This window comes from Buceros rhinoceros, unplaced genomic scaffold (genome assembly GCF_000710305.1).
Source record: "Buceros rhinoceros silvestris isolate BGI_N320 unplaced genomic scaffold, ASM71030v1 scaffold24405, whole genome shotgun sequence".
NCBI lineage: Eukaryota > Metazoa > Chordata > Aves > Bucerotiformes > Bucerotidae > Buceros > Buceros rhinoceros.
Window position 1 is genome coordinate 19,282 of NW_010413744.1, and position 19,553 is coordinate 38,834.

Genomic DNA, 19,553 nt, shown 5'->3' on the forward strand with positions numbered 1-19,553 from the left:
GTCAGTGAACATCTGGTCCTCCTGTAAATAGACTGGCTTCTCCCCCACCCCCAGAACGGCAGCAGTAAGAAAAGCATCTTTCCACCTTTACTGTTAGCAGAAACAAACGTACAAGCAAAAGAAAACTCTGCACACATTAGACAAGCAGGTGATAAAAAACACTGGAGAACCCCACACCTTAAAGCCATGGAAAATGGCACACGGGGAAGAACAGGTCTGGAAGCAGGCAGAGGGGAAGGGGCAAAGGGTGTTTGCCAGGGCCAGTTTAACAGCCCCCTCCTGCCAAAACTCAGGTGCTGCTCACCTTCACCTTTCCTTCCCACACTCCGTTCTGAAAGATCTCCAAGATGCTTGAGCCTTCAGAGCCAACTGAGCTCCCCAGATGAAGAGGACGCCCACCCACCACGCAGATTTCTGCTGTGTTTGTGAGGTCATTCAGACTGCTGGACAGCCCAACGCCACGAGTACAAGAGTCGGGGGAAGGAGGCAGAGGGAGCTGTAGTTTTTCTGGCAGCAGCAGGACATTAGATCAGTGTTCACCCAGCTTCAGGGATCTCTTACGGTGTATAAAGCTACTCCTCCCAGACAGGATCGAAGCAACCAGTCCTCCGCAGGACTTGAAGTGATGAACCCCACTTCTTCCCACTTTCACAAATACCACCACCCACACACCCCGTCTGAAAAAATGTAGGCGTTGAACTGCGGTGGGCTTGAAGGTTTGACACAGGTTTTTTTGACCGTGTCCCAAGTGCTTTCCATCACACAAAGATCAAGCCCCTGCCAAACCACCAGCATTACACCCCCAGGGAGGGCAGAGCCTGCACTGCGAAACCTATTGTTTTGGTATGCTTGTTTGCGGTATTTTGCTGAACACACACACAGGGAGGGCAAGAGAAAAACCACACGCTATGGCAGGCGGGGTAGAAGGCAACAAGACGGCCTGTTAGCCCTTGCTGCAGCTCTGCAGCCCACCCGAGCACAGCCACAGCCACCCCTGCAGCCTGGACCGAACACAGACTCTGTCCATCAGTGTCAGGTGGGCTGGCATCACCCCGGGGTGTCATCTTGCTACCGAGAGCTTCAGAAGCCTGAAGGCTTCAGTTCAACATTCCATCAAAAGCTCATGCAGACAGAAAAGCTGCTGGTGTGCTGACACCATCACACCTCCACTGCCTTCAGACAAGGGCTGGGGCAGTGGTAGCTGTTGTCCCCGCGGGAAGGGAGGCTCAGGCAGTCAGAAGCAGAACAGAAGGGACTAGCACAGCTTCAGCGCCTAAAGCCTCCAAGAAGAGCCCCAGGCTATTTTAAGGCCCGGTGGGAATTCACTGTAACCTGTCCCAGAAGAGCTGTGGAGGTGCACGCACTGTGCAAAGCTGCTCTGCCTCTGCTCCACTGCGAGACACCCCCGAGGAGTCCCACAGTACAAACTGTCCTCTTCACTGACAATTAATTACTAACCACATGTCCACAAAAACTTTGGATAGAGTGTTGGGGTTTTTCTCAATACACCTAGTATTTAACAGCTTTTAAAAGAATTAATTCAGCATGTGCATTTCAGAGGAGCCCCTTCTACCAATGCTCAGTTGGACCTTTTTGCCTTTTTTAAATGCTGTTTCAGTGCAGATGCCAAACCTGCTATCACAGCTAGGAGGAAAACAGTTTGAAAGAGAAACACAGGGAGGTCGTTTTCATAAGGTTAGGCCTATACAAATCCTCCTGTAACAAGTTATGCTATTATTTGACGGACTGCTGAATATTTTAAATCTCACATCTGGCACTAGTAAAAAGCAACTATTAAAATTCCTCAAAATTGGGGGCAAGCCATCTGGAAGAACACAGAGGACACAACAGGTTTCAAGATTCAAAATCACAGCTTAAGAAAAACAACCGTCTACTCTTTCACATCACTTAAGTTTTGAAACAAAGCAATTGCCACACAAGTGAAAGCTGTAGTGACAAAAACTTGTTTGCAGTGGGGAATAAAGCATCAATAAAGCTTTTCCTTGCAGTATTTTTATAGTAACACAGAAAGTATTTCTAGTAAAACGGATCTTATCATTCAGAGATGGGAGGATCCTTCTCTGAAGGAAAGCACCGTAACCATTCCAGTCTCTCCACGTTCAAGCTGACAGTCTAATTCCACAGCCAGCTGCTTCTCCTGAACGCAGTTTACATATCTGCTGAAGCCTTCCGCAGGCTCACATCAGCTCACATGTCTGGCAGATGCTCGTTTGCACAATTTAAGCAAAAAAGCAGGAGGAGACAGGCAGCTCTCCAGAGTTTACAGTGGCAGGTTTTCTCTGAACAAGCCCGGAGCACATCAAGAGTAATGCCTTAGCTCTGGGGTGCTATATAGTGCCTACAGCTGCTTCCCCTTTCAGTCAAACTGGAGCTACTCCGTCACCGCAGACACAAGAACCACAGCTTCTCTCCTCAGCCTCCCAGTCACCCACTGACCATAACCACAGTGGAAGTGGCCCTCGTAGCACACAGGTCTGAAGATGACAGCCAGAAGACTTAAAAACAGGCACTGCCCACAGCCCTTCCATGGCATCTAACCACAGTGGCCCGTGCCCACAACATGCTCAAAGCACAACACCTGCCTTGAGGAGCAGACAAGAGGAGAAAGAAGCTTGTTTGGGGAAGAGATGGCTGGGTTTATTTTAGACTCCAGATTTATTTGTTTTGCATTTGAAACTAAGGCCATCTATAATTTGTGTGCTCAAATACTAACGTGTATACAGACAGACATTTAAAAGTGACCTGAGCTCTCTTCCCTATCAATTCCAGGAGGTACTTGTAAAAGATAAACATTATGGCTGTATTTGAGAGGAAGACAGATTTAAAGAGAATAAATTAAGTTACCATTCCTTGCTACCCACAGGAAGACAAAAGCATTACCTAGGAATGCATCCACTAAACAGCTGATCCCACGCATGGCACGAAAGAATATTTGAGGCAGATGTTTAAGGCAGGGGTACTGATTCAGCTCTTGAGTCATCCCACTCACGCTCAGAAACTGCTCCTGAAATTTGGGGGTCGAGCTAATAATGGCTGGGTTGCTCAAATCCACAGGATTGCTGCACACAAAAAGAGCAAAAGGTATTTCAGTCAGTCTAAGAACAGCTGTCCGGATTTTGAAAACTCTTACAGATGTGACAGTTCAAGGCATTTCAATAACACCACCACAAAGCAGCATCCAATGTCAGTATATTTTTAGCTGTTACTCTGCCACAGGAAGTCAGCTTTCACTTCCTGGGTTGGCAGTATGTCATTGTCCTCACTTCAAACAACACCCAAACCCACTGCATAGTTTTATTAGATCCAATGAACCGGAGCATACCCTTGATAGAATATTAATTACTCCTGAGGTCTTTTGAACTCTGTTTAAGAGGTCCACGTGTTGTTATAATTACTCTCAAAGGTAAGCGGTGAATCGAATACTGCCAGCAAACCGGGACAGAAAGGGAGTGGGTTGTGCAGCCTGGAGCAGTTTTTCCTGACTGATACCAATACTGTAACAGCAACTCCAGATTTGAAGGGTACGGTACTTGCGAGTGACGTGACTATCACAAATGAAGAACAGGTTTGTCCTTAGTTAAGAAGCACATTTTGAACAGTCTAATGTTTATCTAGCTTTAATTAGTAAATAATGTTCTATATGAGAAGTTCCATTTTCTGGCCATTCAGAAAGTTAGTTAATGCAGTGCCATCCCCAAGACTCTTCACAGCAAGCATGCCGCTTGGCTCAGTGGGAATTGAAGGAACAGTAACACCGATGTTAAAACTAACCGTACTACACCCATTTTAAAAATAACCCTTCATAGGTTAAATTTAACACCCTGGAGAACAAATGGAAGCAGTACACAGCTCTGAGCTATTGTTCTGCTTTTCCTGTTTGCTATGTCAGAAACAAAATGGCATTGAAGTCTTGTTTTTCAGATCCTCCAAAATGCCAAATAGCTAAAAACTTTTTAATTAAGCAAACCAGTTCACATTCTGAAAGAGTCAAAGAGTTCGAGATTGAACTACCCACTCACAACCCTGCCCTGAAGGGCTGCAGGGAGCAGTACAAGTCCTTTGCACATTACTCTCTTTAGGTGCTTCACCTTGGCAGTCACCAGAGAAATGTTTCATTTGTCATGCAAATGTATAGAAGTGATGCTGTAATTACAATACCTCAGCATATGTAAAAAGCGAAACCAAGTTTGTGCAACGCACTCGTTATCCATTTCAGGAGGAATCAGACCAGCATCTTCATCAGGAATTTTGAATGGAGGAAACGAAGGTCCGTATGTGAAACGCAGCAATCTAGAAAGCAAGTCAGACAGATCTGTCACTCAGTTAATACTCCTCAAAAACTGCACAGTGCATTCCAGCCGCACAGGAATCAGCAGCCCACAGGTGAGCCCACAAGCAACATCACGACATCCCAAGCTTTCCTAGAGATCCCCCTCTCGTACAACCATTAAGTCCTATTAACACTTTGAGGGTACATGCCTCGGCAGCTGCCCAAAGGGACAACCAAATCCAAGAGCTGTTATGGCACAGCCCACCGCAGCAGCTCTCCCATCTGCTTTTACCACAGGGGTTACCAGCTACTGTCGGCACACAGAGAACTGACAAGATGTGACATAAGAAGAGAGAGATGAGGAAAAAAAGAAATGGAGTTTAAGCCTTATGCTCAAGGCTCTGTAGCTCACGTGCCCAATGACAGCAGCAGGTGACATTCAGTTACAGGTCTAAATTCCAAGTTCCTGATGACTGACCACGTACCCCAGCACACAGAGCAGTACTTGACGCCACCCTCCATGCAGTGGGGGGTTTGCCATCCACAGAGCAGCAAGCCCTTCAGAAACGTGTGCTGCTTTAGGAGAAGCTGCAGAACGGTGAGCAGCGAACGTGCAGGGGGCCGTGCAGCTACACGCCGTCATGAGGACAGTGCTCAGATCAGCGGAGCTTTCTCTAGAAGAGCTGTAACTCCCTGACCAGTCACCAGCAAGTGTCACTGAGCCACTGCTGGCTGGTTTGATCCCTGCTCCATCCCTGTAAGCTTTGCAAACTTACAGATCCTGTTCCCCGATAATCTCAAGTTCTCCTGAAGGATAGCAGAGAGCCGAGCAGCACTTCTCAATATCCCAGCATTCCCAAAAGCCAGATTTTGTCTTTCACTAAGCTAAACTGACTTTCAGCACCGTTTCTCGCTTCAGTTATCACACCCTTATTTCTAAGCTTAGAGATGCTTGTGATGGACAAGAAAGGTCCCATCCATCACTGCCCACTTACCATGCCATAGGGTTCTACAGAGGTCAAGTCACAGCAACTAGGAGAAAGGGGAGGAGAGCAGAAGTCTGCTGCTGATTCCTAAACCAGGAGTTAAATAGGCTGAACTACCACCTTCCCCTTCCTCCAGCACTGGGCACTACCGTAACCTGCAGCCAACTGACACACACTACACCCAAAGCGTGTTTAGAACCACCATCTGTCACAGGCACAAGCCGGGACAGAAAAGCAATGAGCTTTAGGACAGGAGGCCCTTGTCAGGCCCAAACCAGGCACACACAACCTGCACCAGGCAGTAACTGCTGTCCAGGGGCTGCCACACAACGTCCCCGCACCCATCTGCATCCAGTGCCCAGAGATGTCACCCCTCGGGAGGGCTGTGCTGAGGAAGTACCGAGCTCTGACACCTAGGAGGGTCCGGGCTCCCTCCCGCAAAGCCCTGCCCCACACCTGCTCCACAGCTGGCTGCACTGCTTCTCTCTTCTCCCCGTCAGAGCTGCAAGAAATCAGCTTTTCAAGAAGCACGGACAAGTCTTAATGGAAATTTGGGACATTTTCAAGAATGACTGAAGACAGAAATAAACGATAATCCACACACAGTTAGAATAGACTCAAAGCACCCAGACGGGTACAAGCAGTATGGATCAGTACGGCAACACACACAGGGCCCTGGTTTCATCCTGCTGTGAAGCCGCAGCCATGGACACAGTTTAACGCTGAGTGGGTGAACATCTTCCAGACAGTTTTGAGACGTTTACTCTCAGCTTATTGCTAATAACCTAGTTCAGAAAACTGTTCACTAAAACAGCACTTCAACTGTTTGAAGCTGGAGCTTCATTGAAGTATTAAAAGCGCAGCTTAAAATACCACTGAACTTAAAGCTAACCTCAGAGGAGTTCAGCTTTTTATGGGTTTGGTGTAAACCGACATCCCTGAAGAGCAGACCAAAACGTTACAGCGAAGCTGCAGATTACTACGCACCCACAGAACCACGACTGCTCGTCAGCCGTGGAAGCAGCAGCGTGGGCAGAGCGCGTGGAGCAGAACAGCCCAACCCATGTTTGGAGACAGAGCTGTTCTTTTCAGATCAGTGAATCATGAAACATTTTCTGTTATGCAACGCCACATCCAATGAGCTAAAAATAGATAGAGAAATAGCAGAACTTGTATCGCACCTTCATTTCCCACAGGTTTACCGAGCAGCTGCATAACCTGGAAAAATCTATCCACGCTTGGAATTTTGGTAGGTAATTCAAAAGCAGAAGTTTTCAGAGTTAAAATTAACCCTTGCAGAAAAGCCCACTACTGAACTTCTTACAGTGCAGCAACTGTAGAACATCTTTAACAGAAATGGTTACGGACATCTCAGGAGGGCTGGAGGAGAAGACCCACACCAACTTTAGTTCATTCCTCTACAAGGCCGAGATTTGTCCCGCAAAGGCTTCCTACCACAAAGGCCTCAGTGTTCCGGGTGCTGAGACTCCCCTCACTGCTCAGGCCCTTCTACCAGAGCCCAACCCTCCCCTCAGCCCACAGTCCTCACTGTTCCCCTGCCCAGCACAGCCTGGCTGAGCTCTCCTCTGCCACTCTCTGGGGCAGAGTGCCACGGCCCTGAGCAGAGCCTGCAGCCGGCCTCTGGCCCAGCACATCCCACCGCACAGCTTCAGCTCTGTGGGGCAGGAGCAGCAGAGCTCAAGAGCCACCTCAAACATAGCAACACGCAGTAACTGCCTGCGGTGCCAGCAAAGGGCCTATACTGCTACACTAATAGTCATGGCTCGCTCCTCACGGGACACAACAAAGAGTCACAGTGCTGGAGACTCCTAAACACGCCCTGTAAAGTGCAAAACGTCAGAGAGGTGCCGAGGTTACACGAGAACAGAGATGCCCCGATTCAGACCTTCGCTGGAAGAACAAAGGCACACGCACAAACAGCAAAAGCCACGGACACTCGCGAGGTCTCTCCTTCGTTTCAGCTCACCCCCTTTCGGATTGCTGGGCATTCCGCAAACCAGCGCCTCGAGAGAAAAACACGTATGACCATGACCATCCCTGTACACAAGTGTTTATTTCCATGGGATTTCTCCTACCTGGAGGTCAGGGCACAGATGACCTTGCTCCACTGCTCCACTACTGCAGGGTGATGTCTCCAGTTGGCCACCATCTCTTTGGCAGTTTTCCAGTACGGTGGTGTTGGGAAGCACCGTGTACAAGCTAGTAACCACACCTCGAACAGCACGCCAATTAATTTTTCAGCCAGATTCTCAGCAATGCCACCTTGTAACAGAAACAAAGCATGCCTTTAGTGAGCATCCTACCTAAAGAAATTCAAGTATCTCCCCACAGAGATTTCAGTTTAAGGGTGTAAAGATCCTTAAGTATATTTTTGTCATAATTTTCAGTTTAAGAGCAACTGCAGATTGCTTCCTACAGCCAATCAGCCTTTTTACAAGAGCAAATATAGTATATAAAGCCCAGCAGCACACAAGTGTGGCTAAGAGCCACTAGGAATTCACTGATCCTAGGCTGTCTTCTATTGCACCGTATCCATACTAATGCCTTGTTTTAAATTAGGTATAAACTGACAACATTCTTTTCCAGGAGGCAGGCGAGACAGCAGGCACGTAGGGCTTTCAGTGAAACAAACAGGGAACTACATTGTTCCTGTACAGAGCCACCGTCCTGCAAACACACATTTAGGAAGACCCAGCTCCAAATCATCCAGTCTTTTCTGACAACACTTTATTTCAGAGCAGTGGAACAGAATTGGGAGTGAGTGACAGGGCTTTGGTGGCCACTGTGAGTTTTGAACATTTCCCACCATCCTGCTGGCAGCTCAACTTCAGAGACAAAAGGTTTTCCAGTAACTGAAGCAAATGGGAGTTGAACATGAACCTTGCACAGTTGGAGCTGCTAGAAGAGTGTCATTGATCTGAAGAAGGAATAACAACAGAACCTCCCAGGTTTCTCTTGCCATAATTGTCGATTCGCGAGCCAGTTTCTGGACAGCTTTCAAAACCTGCAAGCACAACCTGGTCTGGCTAGATCCTGAGTCTGGCCTGCAAGAGAAGAAAACAATACTTGAGCCTCTAAACAACTCTGAAGTGATGCGTACAATAATCTGAACTTTGAGCAACTACAAGAGGAAACATCAGTATTACTGAACAAGAGCCAAGAACATGAGCTAATATGCTTCTCTGCACCCTAACTGTCTCTACGCAGCCTATCTCTGCCCCGAGTACAAGATGTACCACACAACCTTATCCACGTGACGCAGAACTCACTGCCATAGCGTGAACACTAACTGCAGTAAGCACAACCCACTATCCCAAAGGAATTTATCTTAGACCAAACCACAGGAATGCAGTTGAGGCATCTCTAATCAATCCATCCGTAACTCAAAAGGAAAGTGGCAAAATCAGAAGAAAATTTGTTAGTAGGCTAATTTAAATTCTTCCTAGTTCTCCCCTTGCTTCCAAATTCATTTCCAATTCCTTGAATTTAGAAAAAAAAACCTAGAAGAGAGTCATTAAATAGGGAAATCAGACTAAAGGAAGAGGGGGTAAGTAAGGAAAGACAGGGGACAAGTTGATATTATCAAGGTTTTCCATATAGCAGCAGCCAGTTCCACACTGTCCCTGCTGAGTCACTGCACACACCGTGTTGCAGGAGCAGCACAAAGCTGCAGGCTCCTCCCAGCAGATCCTTCGGACACAGCAGAGTGAGTACAAAACAGTAACATGACACATTCTGGACAGCATGTGAAAACACTGGTAAACAAAGCTGAGGAAGCCTGAAAGCTTTAAGAGTGCAAGAGGATATTAATTACAATTCGAATGTGCAGTACCCGCAAGGCAGATTGCACCATTTCCTCACCCCTCCTATCACTGACTGAAGGGATGAAAAAAAAAAATCATGAAAACATTACCTCCCACTGGACTGCTCCATAGTACTACCAAATTGCTACCAAATATCTTCAAGGCACGCGCATAGACTTGTGCTCAGCCACAGTCACGTCGCATGGTGAGCATCTCAAGAACATGCTGATCCACTAGATCTGCTTTTCTTAGAGAACGGCAGCTCACGTTAAGATCACTTACTGCCAGACACGCTTTAAAAGTACCACCAACCCCACCCTGACAGAAGAAATGTTGTATTAAGAACTGGAAACAAGATTACAGAAGACAAAACCTAACGCCAAACTGCAGGCTGCTGGCCCCGGTTCAGGACTGCAGTGGGTCGCTTGACGCTCGTGCTGGATCCTCACGGTCTCTGTAGAACACAAGGCTTGGGACAAGCGAGCCTTGCCTTGGGTATAGCACATTTTGCTTCTCTGAGCAACACAGAGCCGATACTTTAATCAAAAGTTATCCTTAATCCTGACGGGCCTGAAGTGCCAAAGCCTGTTTCAAGACTTGTTTGCCTAATGGTCTCGGGAGTCTGTAAGCAGGTGCTTACCCGCAGGCGCTCCACGTGCAGGATGACTAACGGGACACTGCTGAGCTAACCTGGTAAAGGCAACTCCAGCGGCCCCATCCAACCGCCAGTTCCTCCTGCCCACAAAGTCCACTGAACGGCAAACTGCACCTGCAGCATTTTTCAGACTCCTGGCTAGAGTTCTACAGAACCTGGCCCTTTTGTTCCCACACCCCCTTTGCAACAAGAATTGTTCTCAAAATTCCATATGAGAAGCAGAAGTTACAGATACCAAAAAGATACATATAGATACAAAAAAGCATCTATTACTCTTGGGCAGTCATGCACCCTCTCGAGGAATTCCACGCAGTCTCTCAAGGAATTCCAAACATTTCAGTTGCACAGAAGACCCTGGTATCTGCACCTCAGTCTCCTGGGGAAGAGTGGCAGGGGGAGAGAGTCCTTGTGTTTTCTTTCTCTGCTTTCAACAGGCACAGTCTGACAGCAGTAACTACCACTGCTGCTGAAGAAACCCGCAAGGCTTCCCGGATACCATAGGGCTGCTAGAGACGGAAAGCCTGGGGACTGCTCAAACACTCTGAGAAAAGAAGTGTTCACTTCACCAGAGTGGGCAGGAGGTCAGCGCTGCAGGGAAGGATACTAGCACCCTCCTTCTAGTCAGTCTGGCAGATAGAGGAAAGGCAACTTGACTCACCCATCTCTCACTGTTCTGGTTTTTCAGCACCACACTATTCCAAGGATTGTGCATGTAAATGTTTGAACTCCATCCAGAATGGCTTATACGCACCAGCCTCGTGTTTGGTGTATGTGTGTTCCTGAGATGCTATTTAAGTTGAACTGCTCACTTAGGGCTGCTGCATTTCACACCTCAACTATACATCCTCCACAGGGCCACCACGACGACTCGGGGCCACCACGTTAATGGCTGCTAAACCAACAGCTACGTGGTTTCCAGGAAACTAGGAAGGAAGTTATTTTAATCACAACCCTCCATAGGACACAGGCTTACAATAAAGCCTTAATATCTTCACCACCAGAACAGGAGATTGTTCCAGGAGACAGAACAATGCATGCTGCAACCAGAGCTCCTGGGTAAGTATTCTACATCAGCAACCTACACCACCAGGTAAAACCAGAAATTATTCTCCTCTTCCACAGGCACACAAGAATGAGCCTTTACTTTCACTCGAGCAAGGTGTGCACCACTTGGTTCTGCTTTTCATTTCCATTATGGAATGAGTTCCTGGTGCTGGAGAGGATTCTGAACACAGCTCCCTAGAGGACAGAACTTGAACTGCAAGTTCTTTTTCTTGAAAACAGAAGAGAGACTTGAACATCAAGTGTTGACAGCAGCAGCCATGAAAACAACTGTTTCAGATACATCTCAGAGGCTTTTGAAAGAAAAACAATAGAATAGTTACACAGGGGCAGGAGGGGGGGGGGGAGTTTGAAATAATGCTTTCCAGCCCTCCTCTCTGGAGGTTAATTATTTCGTCCAGCAGCCATCACGTGCCGCCTACCAGCCTGCATCGAGCTCCATCAACAAAGCTGAGAGAGAAGGGTGGAACAGCACCTGTGCCAACACGAAAGAAACGGGGCTATGGATGGGCCCGTGACCAGGGCCCCGGTGTGAAGGCAGCCAAGGGATCACAGCGAGAACTGTCTGCACTAGAGAATTCATTCTCTGCTGTGCCAAGAGAATAAAGGCTCCCAGGCAGCACGTACTAAAGCCAAGGGACAACCTTCTGCGGAAGCCTAATCCACACACGTGCTCTCCTCAGGTTTGTGCCATTGCCCTGACTGCCCATTAATGAGAATTAAAATAACTTTTTCACTACAAGTTAGGAGCAGTGACAACTAAGCTTTGGTGGTAGACTTTGAAGTAATCAATAAACAGCAGTGAACTCCTTGTCTAAATTTGTACAAGTTATTATTCAGAGCCCTTCATTAACAGCACCTTTACCTGGAGTTAAGTGGTCCCAGCACAGCAAGGTGCTTTGAAGGGCACTTGCAGTGATACATTATTAGCGCCGACAAAAGCAGACGATCTGGTACTTACAGACACATTCTAAAGGTTGATCTGAAGTAATTTCAGGTAGCTAATATTCAAGTACTGTTTCACAGGGCACCACTAAATAATCTCCTCTACTTATCCAACACCTGAGTTGAACTGCAGCAGGTAAGCTTGTCATGAACCACAAACAAAGCACGATGTTTGAGCACTCTGACAGCGTAACTGTCTCCAGGACCAAGAAGCATGTGTATCTACCCCCAGGGACGTCTTGTGTAATACCCGGCTGTAAGACAGCAAGCTCTCCTCCACAGGATTCCTTCGAAACTACCAGCAGAATATGGTCGGCATCATTGTGCCCATTAAACAGGCAGCAAGATGCAGCACGCGGTCACTCAGTGATGCTATTTAACCTTTCCCGCACTCTCCAGTCAGCTATCAGAGAAGGTTCTTAGAACAGCAAACATGCAAGTCTACAAGGATCTGTTGTTCTAGTCACCTAAACACAGCAGCAGCAACTCAATCTGCTACTGAAAATTACAAAGCAGGTGTGGAGAGACACCTTCCTCCTGCCTTTGCAACGACAGCATCTCACTGCCATCAAGAGCCTCCGTGGCTCTCCAGGGTGCCTGCTGACCACCGCCTCGGATTCCTGAGCCTCCCAAGCACCCCAGCCCAAACTCACCTCGGTACAAAGAGGTTCTGGAGATGTTTGAGAATGCTTTGAACATAAAGGTTTGGTTCCTTAATAACTGGCAAAGGGATGGAGTCCTTAGGTAACACAAGAGCCATAATCCAGTCTGTATACACGTCGACACAGTATTTCACAGTATCGCCATCCAGAGGGAGGGTCAGCCCATAGCAAACCACCTCCATCGTCCATTTTACCTAACCAGACACAAAGCAGAAGTTAATAAAAATCAATATTGGCTGGTAAGCAAGGTGAGAGCACGTCGGCCCTAGCTCAACACAGTAACAGCAGCTGTGTGGTACGGGCAGTTCTACCGAACACGTGCAGCAAGAAAACACCGAGTCCTTCATTGTATATCATGATATGGTGAAGATTATGAATAAATGGCAAATCACTCTAAATCCTGAATCTCTTTAAGCTGTAGAGAGAACTCTTCAGAACATACAAGAGTTGATGTAATGGGAAAGTTTCAAATTCTAGTAAATGCTTAGACTATGCAAAGACTGTTTTTAAAAGTCACATACTGTTGCTTCAGACATGAAGATAAGAGAAAGGCTTTGTGTGTTAACTGCTAAATGCCTTGGCTGGGTTTTTTTCTTTTGTTTGTTTTGGTTTTTTTGCTTTAGCTTGAACTTCCTGGTATAGTAGCAAAGATGCTCGCTTACTAGGCCACGCAGTACAGCAGTGCTGTGAACTAGCTGTTAACAGAAGCCTTACGTAGGTGACTAACCTAAAATACAGCACACTTCAAACCTGGACTACTGAGGAGATAAAGAAAAGAGGCGACAGCAAACCTGCAAAGTTAAGTCGCCACTCCAGCATGAAGGAAACCATGATCCCTAAGCAAATGCACTTACTTCTTTGTCTGTTTTCAGTAAACTCTCGCTTCCCACAGATGATGTGATTAAAGCTTGTCCAAGGGGACGCACCACCGCATTCGCCACTTCTCTCCCCACGTTTTCAGGATAGCTGTGAAGCACACTGGTATTGCCCTGATCATTTTGAATGACGAGGTGCAAGGATCTCCACTCCGAGTACATAGTGCCTCTATGCTACAGTCCAAGTGACACCTGGGGAAAACCAGACAGCATCAGTAGAGACGTCCCGATACAAGTCACCAAAGCTGAGGCTGTCTGCCATGCTGCAGACCCTTGGAAACTCAAGATGCACGTGTGTGTGTCATACTTGGGAAGACCAAAGAGATTCCAACAGCTGCGTTTCAACGTCAGTGTATTTGTGTAAGTATAGCTGTGAGCTTGGTCTTTTCAAAAAGACGACGGTACGTTTCGGTTAGGGACTGGCAGCCTCTTTGAGACACTTAAACTTGAGAAGTGACTTCACCTCACACAGCTTCTGCTTACGCCATCCTTGCAGTAAAGACGCTCTTATGTACGAGGCATCTTTGGCTAAATAAAGACAAGCTCATGTATTTTGTTCTTATAAGCAATCTCGCCAATTCACCACTTGCTCCCATTTTCAGCTCAGTAGTAGTTAGAAATATATATCAGGAAACCTTCAGGAAAATCTTAGTCATCTCAGAAGACAAAAATTCCACCTCTCTTTACACGCAGAAGGTATTTCTCCTACAGCAAGGCGCTACTCAAGACTGGTAGCTGAAAAACCTGGCTGAATGATGCAAGGAGTGCACTTTGTCTGAGGTGATCTCAGGCCTGACTGAGCCTGGGCGGATCACTAACTTAAACCCAGCGTCACGTTCCATTTCATCGCGTCCTGGAATCGAACCTCAGGGCATGAGAGTTTGCCCTCACGTGTTTCAAATCCCTGTGAAGTCAATGCACACACACGCCCCACACACGCCCCCCCTAGAACTTTCCCAGGTAGCTCTCCCAGAACTGGACAGAAGCAGCATCCGCCTCTCACCAATGCTCCCAGCACAACTGCAGCTGTGCTTCCCCGTCCTGCAGCTGAGCCAGCTCAGGGAGCCACACTGACAGAGAACTAACCAGGTTAGGGGCGGGGGCTGGCATTGTTGGGAAACCACAACCAAGAGACGGATTACAAGTAGCAGAAGTTAAGCTCTGCTTCCACAGCCACTCTCAGCCAGAGCTTGCCCAGAAGCCGGGCAGGGTACACCCCATCTGCCCCAAGAGCCATGAACTGTGAGGCACCATCGGCACATGCTCCACACCTTCCCATGGAACAGAGATGGGCTCAGGAGCCCCGCCAGAGCAAGCAGCCGCAGGCAGCAGCGAGGCGCAGCGTGTGACAAGGCCAGCAGCTCAGTCACGGGACTGCTGTCCAGTCTTACTAGCAACGCTGGGCTCAAGGAGGTCTGCCACGCACTGCTCGTTTTGATCTACACATTGAAACATTCGGAAAGCTAAGCCAGCACAAATGTTTTTTTCTGCTGAGAGATTTTAGCTGGATCAAGATCTGGTCTACCTCAGGTGAGATGAATGTCTCTGTCAACACGAAGGAGCAGTGAGGACAAGTGGCCGGGAGGGGTGGCAGGAGCATCCCTTCTGGCAGCAGCAGGCTTTGGTATGCGCTCACAGCAGCACCACAACTGCTGCTGGAGCAGGAAGTACAGTGGCAGCCTAAGCCAGAGCTGGGGCTGCGCTACCTCCCACTGTCCTGCTCTCCCTCCAGCACAGGCAGCCTCCTATCACCGACTCAGCCAGCTGACCATGTGAGCAACAGAACAAGGAAATCAGGGTTGGCATGGGAGAAAAGCAAGGGGTGCTCAACAGCCTCAGCTTAGACCAGCTCAAGCTGTCATGGATCGCACCCTGAGGACCGTCTGCCAACTACACTGAGCTGGCACAGTTTGGAAGCCAGTTAGTTATACAGGGAATGCTTTGAATGCCTCCCTCAGACATTCCTTGGCCCAAACACATCTTCCTGGGGACAAGTCTCCATTCAATTGGGTTTCCCTACTTAGCTGACTGCCTGAGAGTTTATTTACACCCAAAACCTACATAAAAAGCCTGGTGATTCCCTTCAAGGGAGGAGGGAAGGTGAGGCAGCAAGATCTTGCCTTTCCAAACTGCCTCTTTCCTGGTCTGAGGCAGCAATCACATGTACTCATCTGACGGCGAATTAATCGGAGCAGCCACGGCCCCAGGAAGCTCCTCTACATCCTTTCGGCATTTTCTCTCCTCTGGGGCCTGCGGCAGAGGGAACGTGCCTAACACTGCTCTCCAAACCCTTGGGCTTAGAGGAAAACAACAATCCGAAAACGCTACTAGCTTCTGGGACATACAGAAGTCACAACAAAAAAGAAAGAGAAAAAACCACAAAGAAACCCCCTAAGTGAACAAGACCCACAACGCTTAGCAATGGCTTCGCTCACTGCTGAACTTCATTGTCCAGGTTTCCTTACTTCTGCCTTTTCCTTTCAGATCCTACACCCCCACAGCCTCTTCACCTTCCCCTTCTGCCCTGCCTGAACACTGCCTGACTCTCCAGCTCTCTCTGCCAGAGCAACACAAACAAAGCCTCATCCTCTTTGCAAGATGTCCCCCTCCTCTCTCTGGCTCACAGCTCTGCCTTCACCCCAGAGCAGTGGCCCCACAACGGAAGGGCAAAGGCACTCTCCATCGCTCCTGTTGACACCCAAGTTCATTCCAGAAACACATCACACCATTTGAGGAATGTTGGTTTCAATAAACTGATTTCATCGGCTAAAGCAGCATGTACCTTCCATGGCCACCCTCCAGCTGAAGGAGGAGCAGCTCACAGCAGGACCTTATCAGCGTGCTGATAGCTGCAGCCACACTCACTGTGGCTGGCGCCGACCCACAAGCTCACAGCAGGACCTTATCCGGGGCTTGAAAGCTGCAGCCACACTCACTGTGGCTGCTCCTACACCAGAACAGGGCTCCCAACAGCACAGAAGTGCAGCACAGCACCAGCACATTGCAGGCAGCACCTCTGTAGGAGCTTTCTCACCTGGAAGACAAAAGCCACCAGAGAGGACAAGGATTCCCAAGTCCTGCTGCACTTTGGAAAACCCTCTCTGCAGTGGGGCCAGGCAGAGGGAGGACACGAGTACAGCCTTCAGGCAGCTCCCTGCCATGCTGGAGAGAAAACACCAAGCTCTCTTTGGAGACCCTTCCACACTTCTGAGAGGAGCAGCATTTGTAACAGACACAGGCCTGATGCAACGTGCCATGTTTAAGAAAGGCTTAGCAGCAGGACAGGGTGACCAAACCCCCTGGTGCCACAGACACCCAGCCTGACCTTCACACACTAGCTTAATGACCATGCCTGTATCTCGTTAATATTCAAGACTTCCTCCCGTCTGGCCATAACAGAAATCTTCTGTTACTCTTACCAAAATACAAGTCATACGGAAACAAGTGACTGCTTCAGATGTAAATCCCTTTGGTGGGATCTCCCTGGGTATTATGATTTACTCACCCCTACACTTAGCAAGAACTGGAAGTTCCTTTTCATTTAAAAGTCCAACTATTCAAACTGCCATTTGAATTGGCAATTGCTGACGTACCTCAGAGCAGGGTGTAGCTCAACCCACCCGCTGCTCAGCTTCTCGGCACGGGACAGTGATTCGAAAAGGCTGGTAAGTCTCCCCACGCGCTGTTCCCGTTACCACGTTCTGTCCTGACGGGTCCAGCATACTGGCAGTCCTAGGACTTGCTGTAGACAAAAGGCACCTCATGCTTTCTGGACAGGCCCCCTCCCTTAGGAGAGGCTGTATTTGTCACTAACTACTTCAAGAGCCAGAGCAAATTGGGAGGGGGGGAAGCAACTGTCACACCAGGCAAACAGCACACCCTGACTTTTACTGCTGTTTTTGCAATGCTTCTGCATTGCAGCTTCAAAAAAGCACTCCCTGGCCCAAATAACATCTCCTAAGTCTCTTGCAGCTGGATATTTGTATTTCACCTAGACATGTGTCCCAGTGAGGTTCAGTCGCTAAGGGCTCTCAGACAGCAGCCTGATTAAGAGGCTCAGTGGAAGAAAAAATAAACCCCTGAAGTTTACCAAGCAGTTTTTATACACTCCCAAGTTTGGAAAGGAGTCGTGTTTATGTTCCCGGAGGCTGCAAAAAATAAAACATCTCCAGATTCTCACAGACAGACAGATCTGGAAAAGAACTGTCAGCATTAACACTGCCAGAACAACCAAGATGCAAAATTAGAATATTTACCATCTATGGAGCTCAATTCCAACATTCCTCTGTTCGGTAAATGATCTGAGTTTCGATATACCCCCTCCAGATCCATTTCAGCATAGGAATTTTAGTAGCTATCACCACATAAACTACTGAAAACAGATGTTTCAGCATTTCAGACCAAAGATCCTCAGCTCATAAACACTGTGGAAGTTGGTGAGGATGAAATAACTTACTAATAAGTCCCTAAAAGCCCAGAAGACAAGTATTTAAGTTCTATTTCCAGTCTCCAAAGACTTAAGATTAACAGCTGCAGCCAAAACATTGCGACTCCCGGACCAGTAAAGTTAGAGAGTGAGAATACCCAACGCAGTACCAGACCCGCATTCTGCAGCTGCTGTGCAGGAAGACGAGGAGCTCAGAGCCTAGAGCAGAGGAGGGGCTTTGGAGCGTGCAGGGGAGAGGGCAGGAACCTGCACCACACAGTTCCTCAGGGTGTGTGCTGACCGAGGGGACTGCTGGCGGCAAACATAAACATTCAGCCCTTTGTGCTCAGCAGCTTCACATGTAAAATGAATGTTCAACTGCAAGGCAAAAGGATTTCAAGCACAAAGACAAGCTGTCCCAAAAATCAACGTTTCTGGTGTTCTATCAGGAAAAAAAAAAAAAGGCAATTGTTATTAACATAGTAGCTTCAAAGACCAGCGTCTCAGGAGAGAGATGCCAAAGGAAGGCTGAAGACCTAGCAGAGCCTAAACCAGAGAAGCATCACCACAGAGGGACCACACCACTGCTCAGAGGTGACAGGCACTGCCAGGAAGCCACCTCACCACAACTCATCTTCCTGGATCATGCACCAAAGAGGGTTACGAGCAATTTTTCAAGCCAGCTGAGGCCTATGACATCCTGAGCAAGGACAACTGCCACGTCCCACCTGCCCCACCTTGACGCTGCTGTCCCTCTGCCCTCCAAGTTTCTGCTGAAGAGCAACTTTGGTCTTGCCGAGACCAGCTCAGCACCTCCCATGTGAAGGAGAGGACTGAAGAAGCATGGTCACCTGCAGGCAGCTCAGCACTGGAGCCCACCCAATGGAGAGGTCTGCCCTCCGCACGGACCGCGTGTGAAGGGCAACAGGCAGAGCTGACAGCAGGCACAAAATAAAGGCGCAAAAGTCAAAGAGAAGACCCACCCAAGAGAAACATTAGCAGGAAGCTGGTATTTTGTTAAGTCACTACTTAGTTAAAGAATAAACAGAGATGTGTGTCAGGATTACTGTCAAATGAAAAAGAAGTCCAGATTCAAGGCAGGAAGAGATCAGGCACAGGAAAAACAGGAAGTCATCCTTCCCCGCACAGCACTGCTGACCAGAGGAGAATCACAGCTCCCCCTGCCCGGGGAAGATGAACTGGTCTGGTTTCATCACCTAACTGTGGCAGGAGTTAATGAACCTGACAGAGGGAAGGTTCTGATTCAAACAAAAGGTGCCGTTTAAGCCATGGGACCTGGGTATCACTGCCCCAAGTGCTCCTGCTTGCTGACTTCAGAGACCCCAGCACCACCCTGGACCCGAGAGCACCGCTGGACATCAGCCTTCTCACAGCAGGGCACCCACCACAGAGGAGGCAGCTGCCTAAAAACTGCACACTGTCATATCAGCAGATTAACAGAACCGTGAGAAAGCAAAAACAGGCCTCAGTTGTGTACGCTTTGGCTACTGCTCTGCTCTCAAGCTTCGTAACTCAGACATCAGAACTGTTTGCTTCTCGCTATCATTCTCATCTCTAAAAGCAGGGTTGAGGAAATTATCTCCCAGGCCAGTCATCTGAGTGTTAAAAGAGTTTTCACATCCCTGGCTTGCGCCAAAAACCACGTAATGAACTCCACCGCAGAACAGCACTGTTTCCCTGACCCAGATGGGGAATAATTTTTACCCCGCAATTTATTTTACATTCACTCCTCTTCCTCTGCTCTCCCACCTGCACAAACAGGAAAGGATCTCCTGAAGCCGAGGGTCCCCCGGACCCGGAAAACAA

The 19,553-nt window shown here is 48.2% G+C and overlaps 1 protein-coding gene across 1 annotated transcript in view; it reads right to left on the minus strand.

Moving 5' to 3' along the window:
- Nucleotides 1–13,462, minus strand: part of RALGAPB (Ral GTPase activating protein, beta subunit (non-catalytic)) — a gene marked incomplete at its 3' end in the record, with an annotated part of 31,474 nt that extends 18,012 nt beyond the window's left edge. Inside the window, exons 1-6 of the mRNA XM_010136878.1 lie at nucleotides 13,280–13,462; nucleotides 12,417–12,619; nucleotides 8,179–8,342; nucleotides 7,374–7,560; nucleotides 4,180–4,311; nucleotides 2,902–3,080 (exon numbers count right to left, since the gene is read on the minus strand). Coding sequence (XP_010135180.1) covers nucleotides 2,902–3,080; nucleotides 4,180–4,311; nucleotides 7,374–7,560; nucleotides 8,179–8,342; nucleotides 12,417–12,619; nucleotides 13,280–13,462 — 1,048 coding nt within the window. The remainder of the gene's footprint in view (nucleotides 1–2,901; nucleotides 3,081–4,179; nucleotides 4,312–7,373; nucleotides 7,561–8,178; nucleotides 8,343–12,416; nucleotides 12,620–13,279) is intronic.
- Between the last annotated feature and the right edge of the window lie 6,091 nt (nucleotides 13,463–19,553).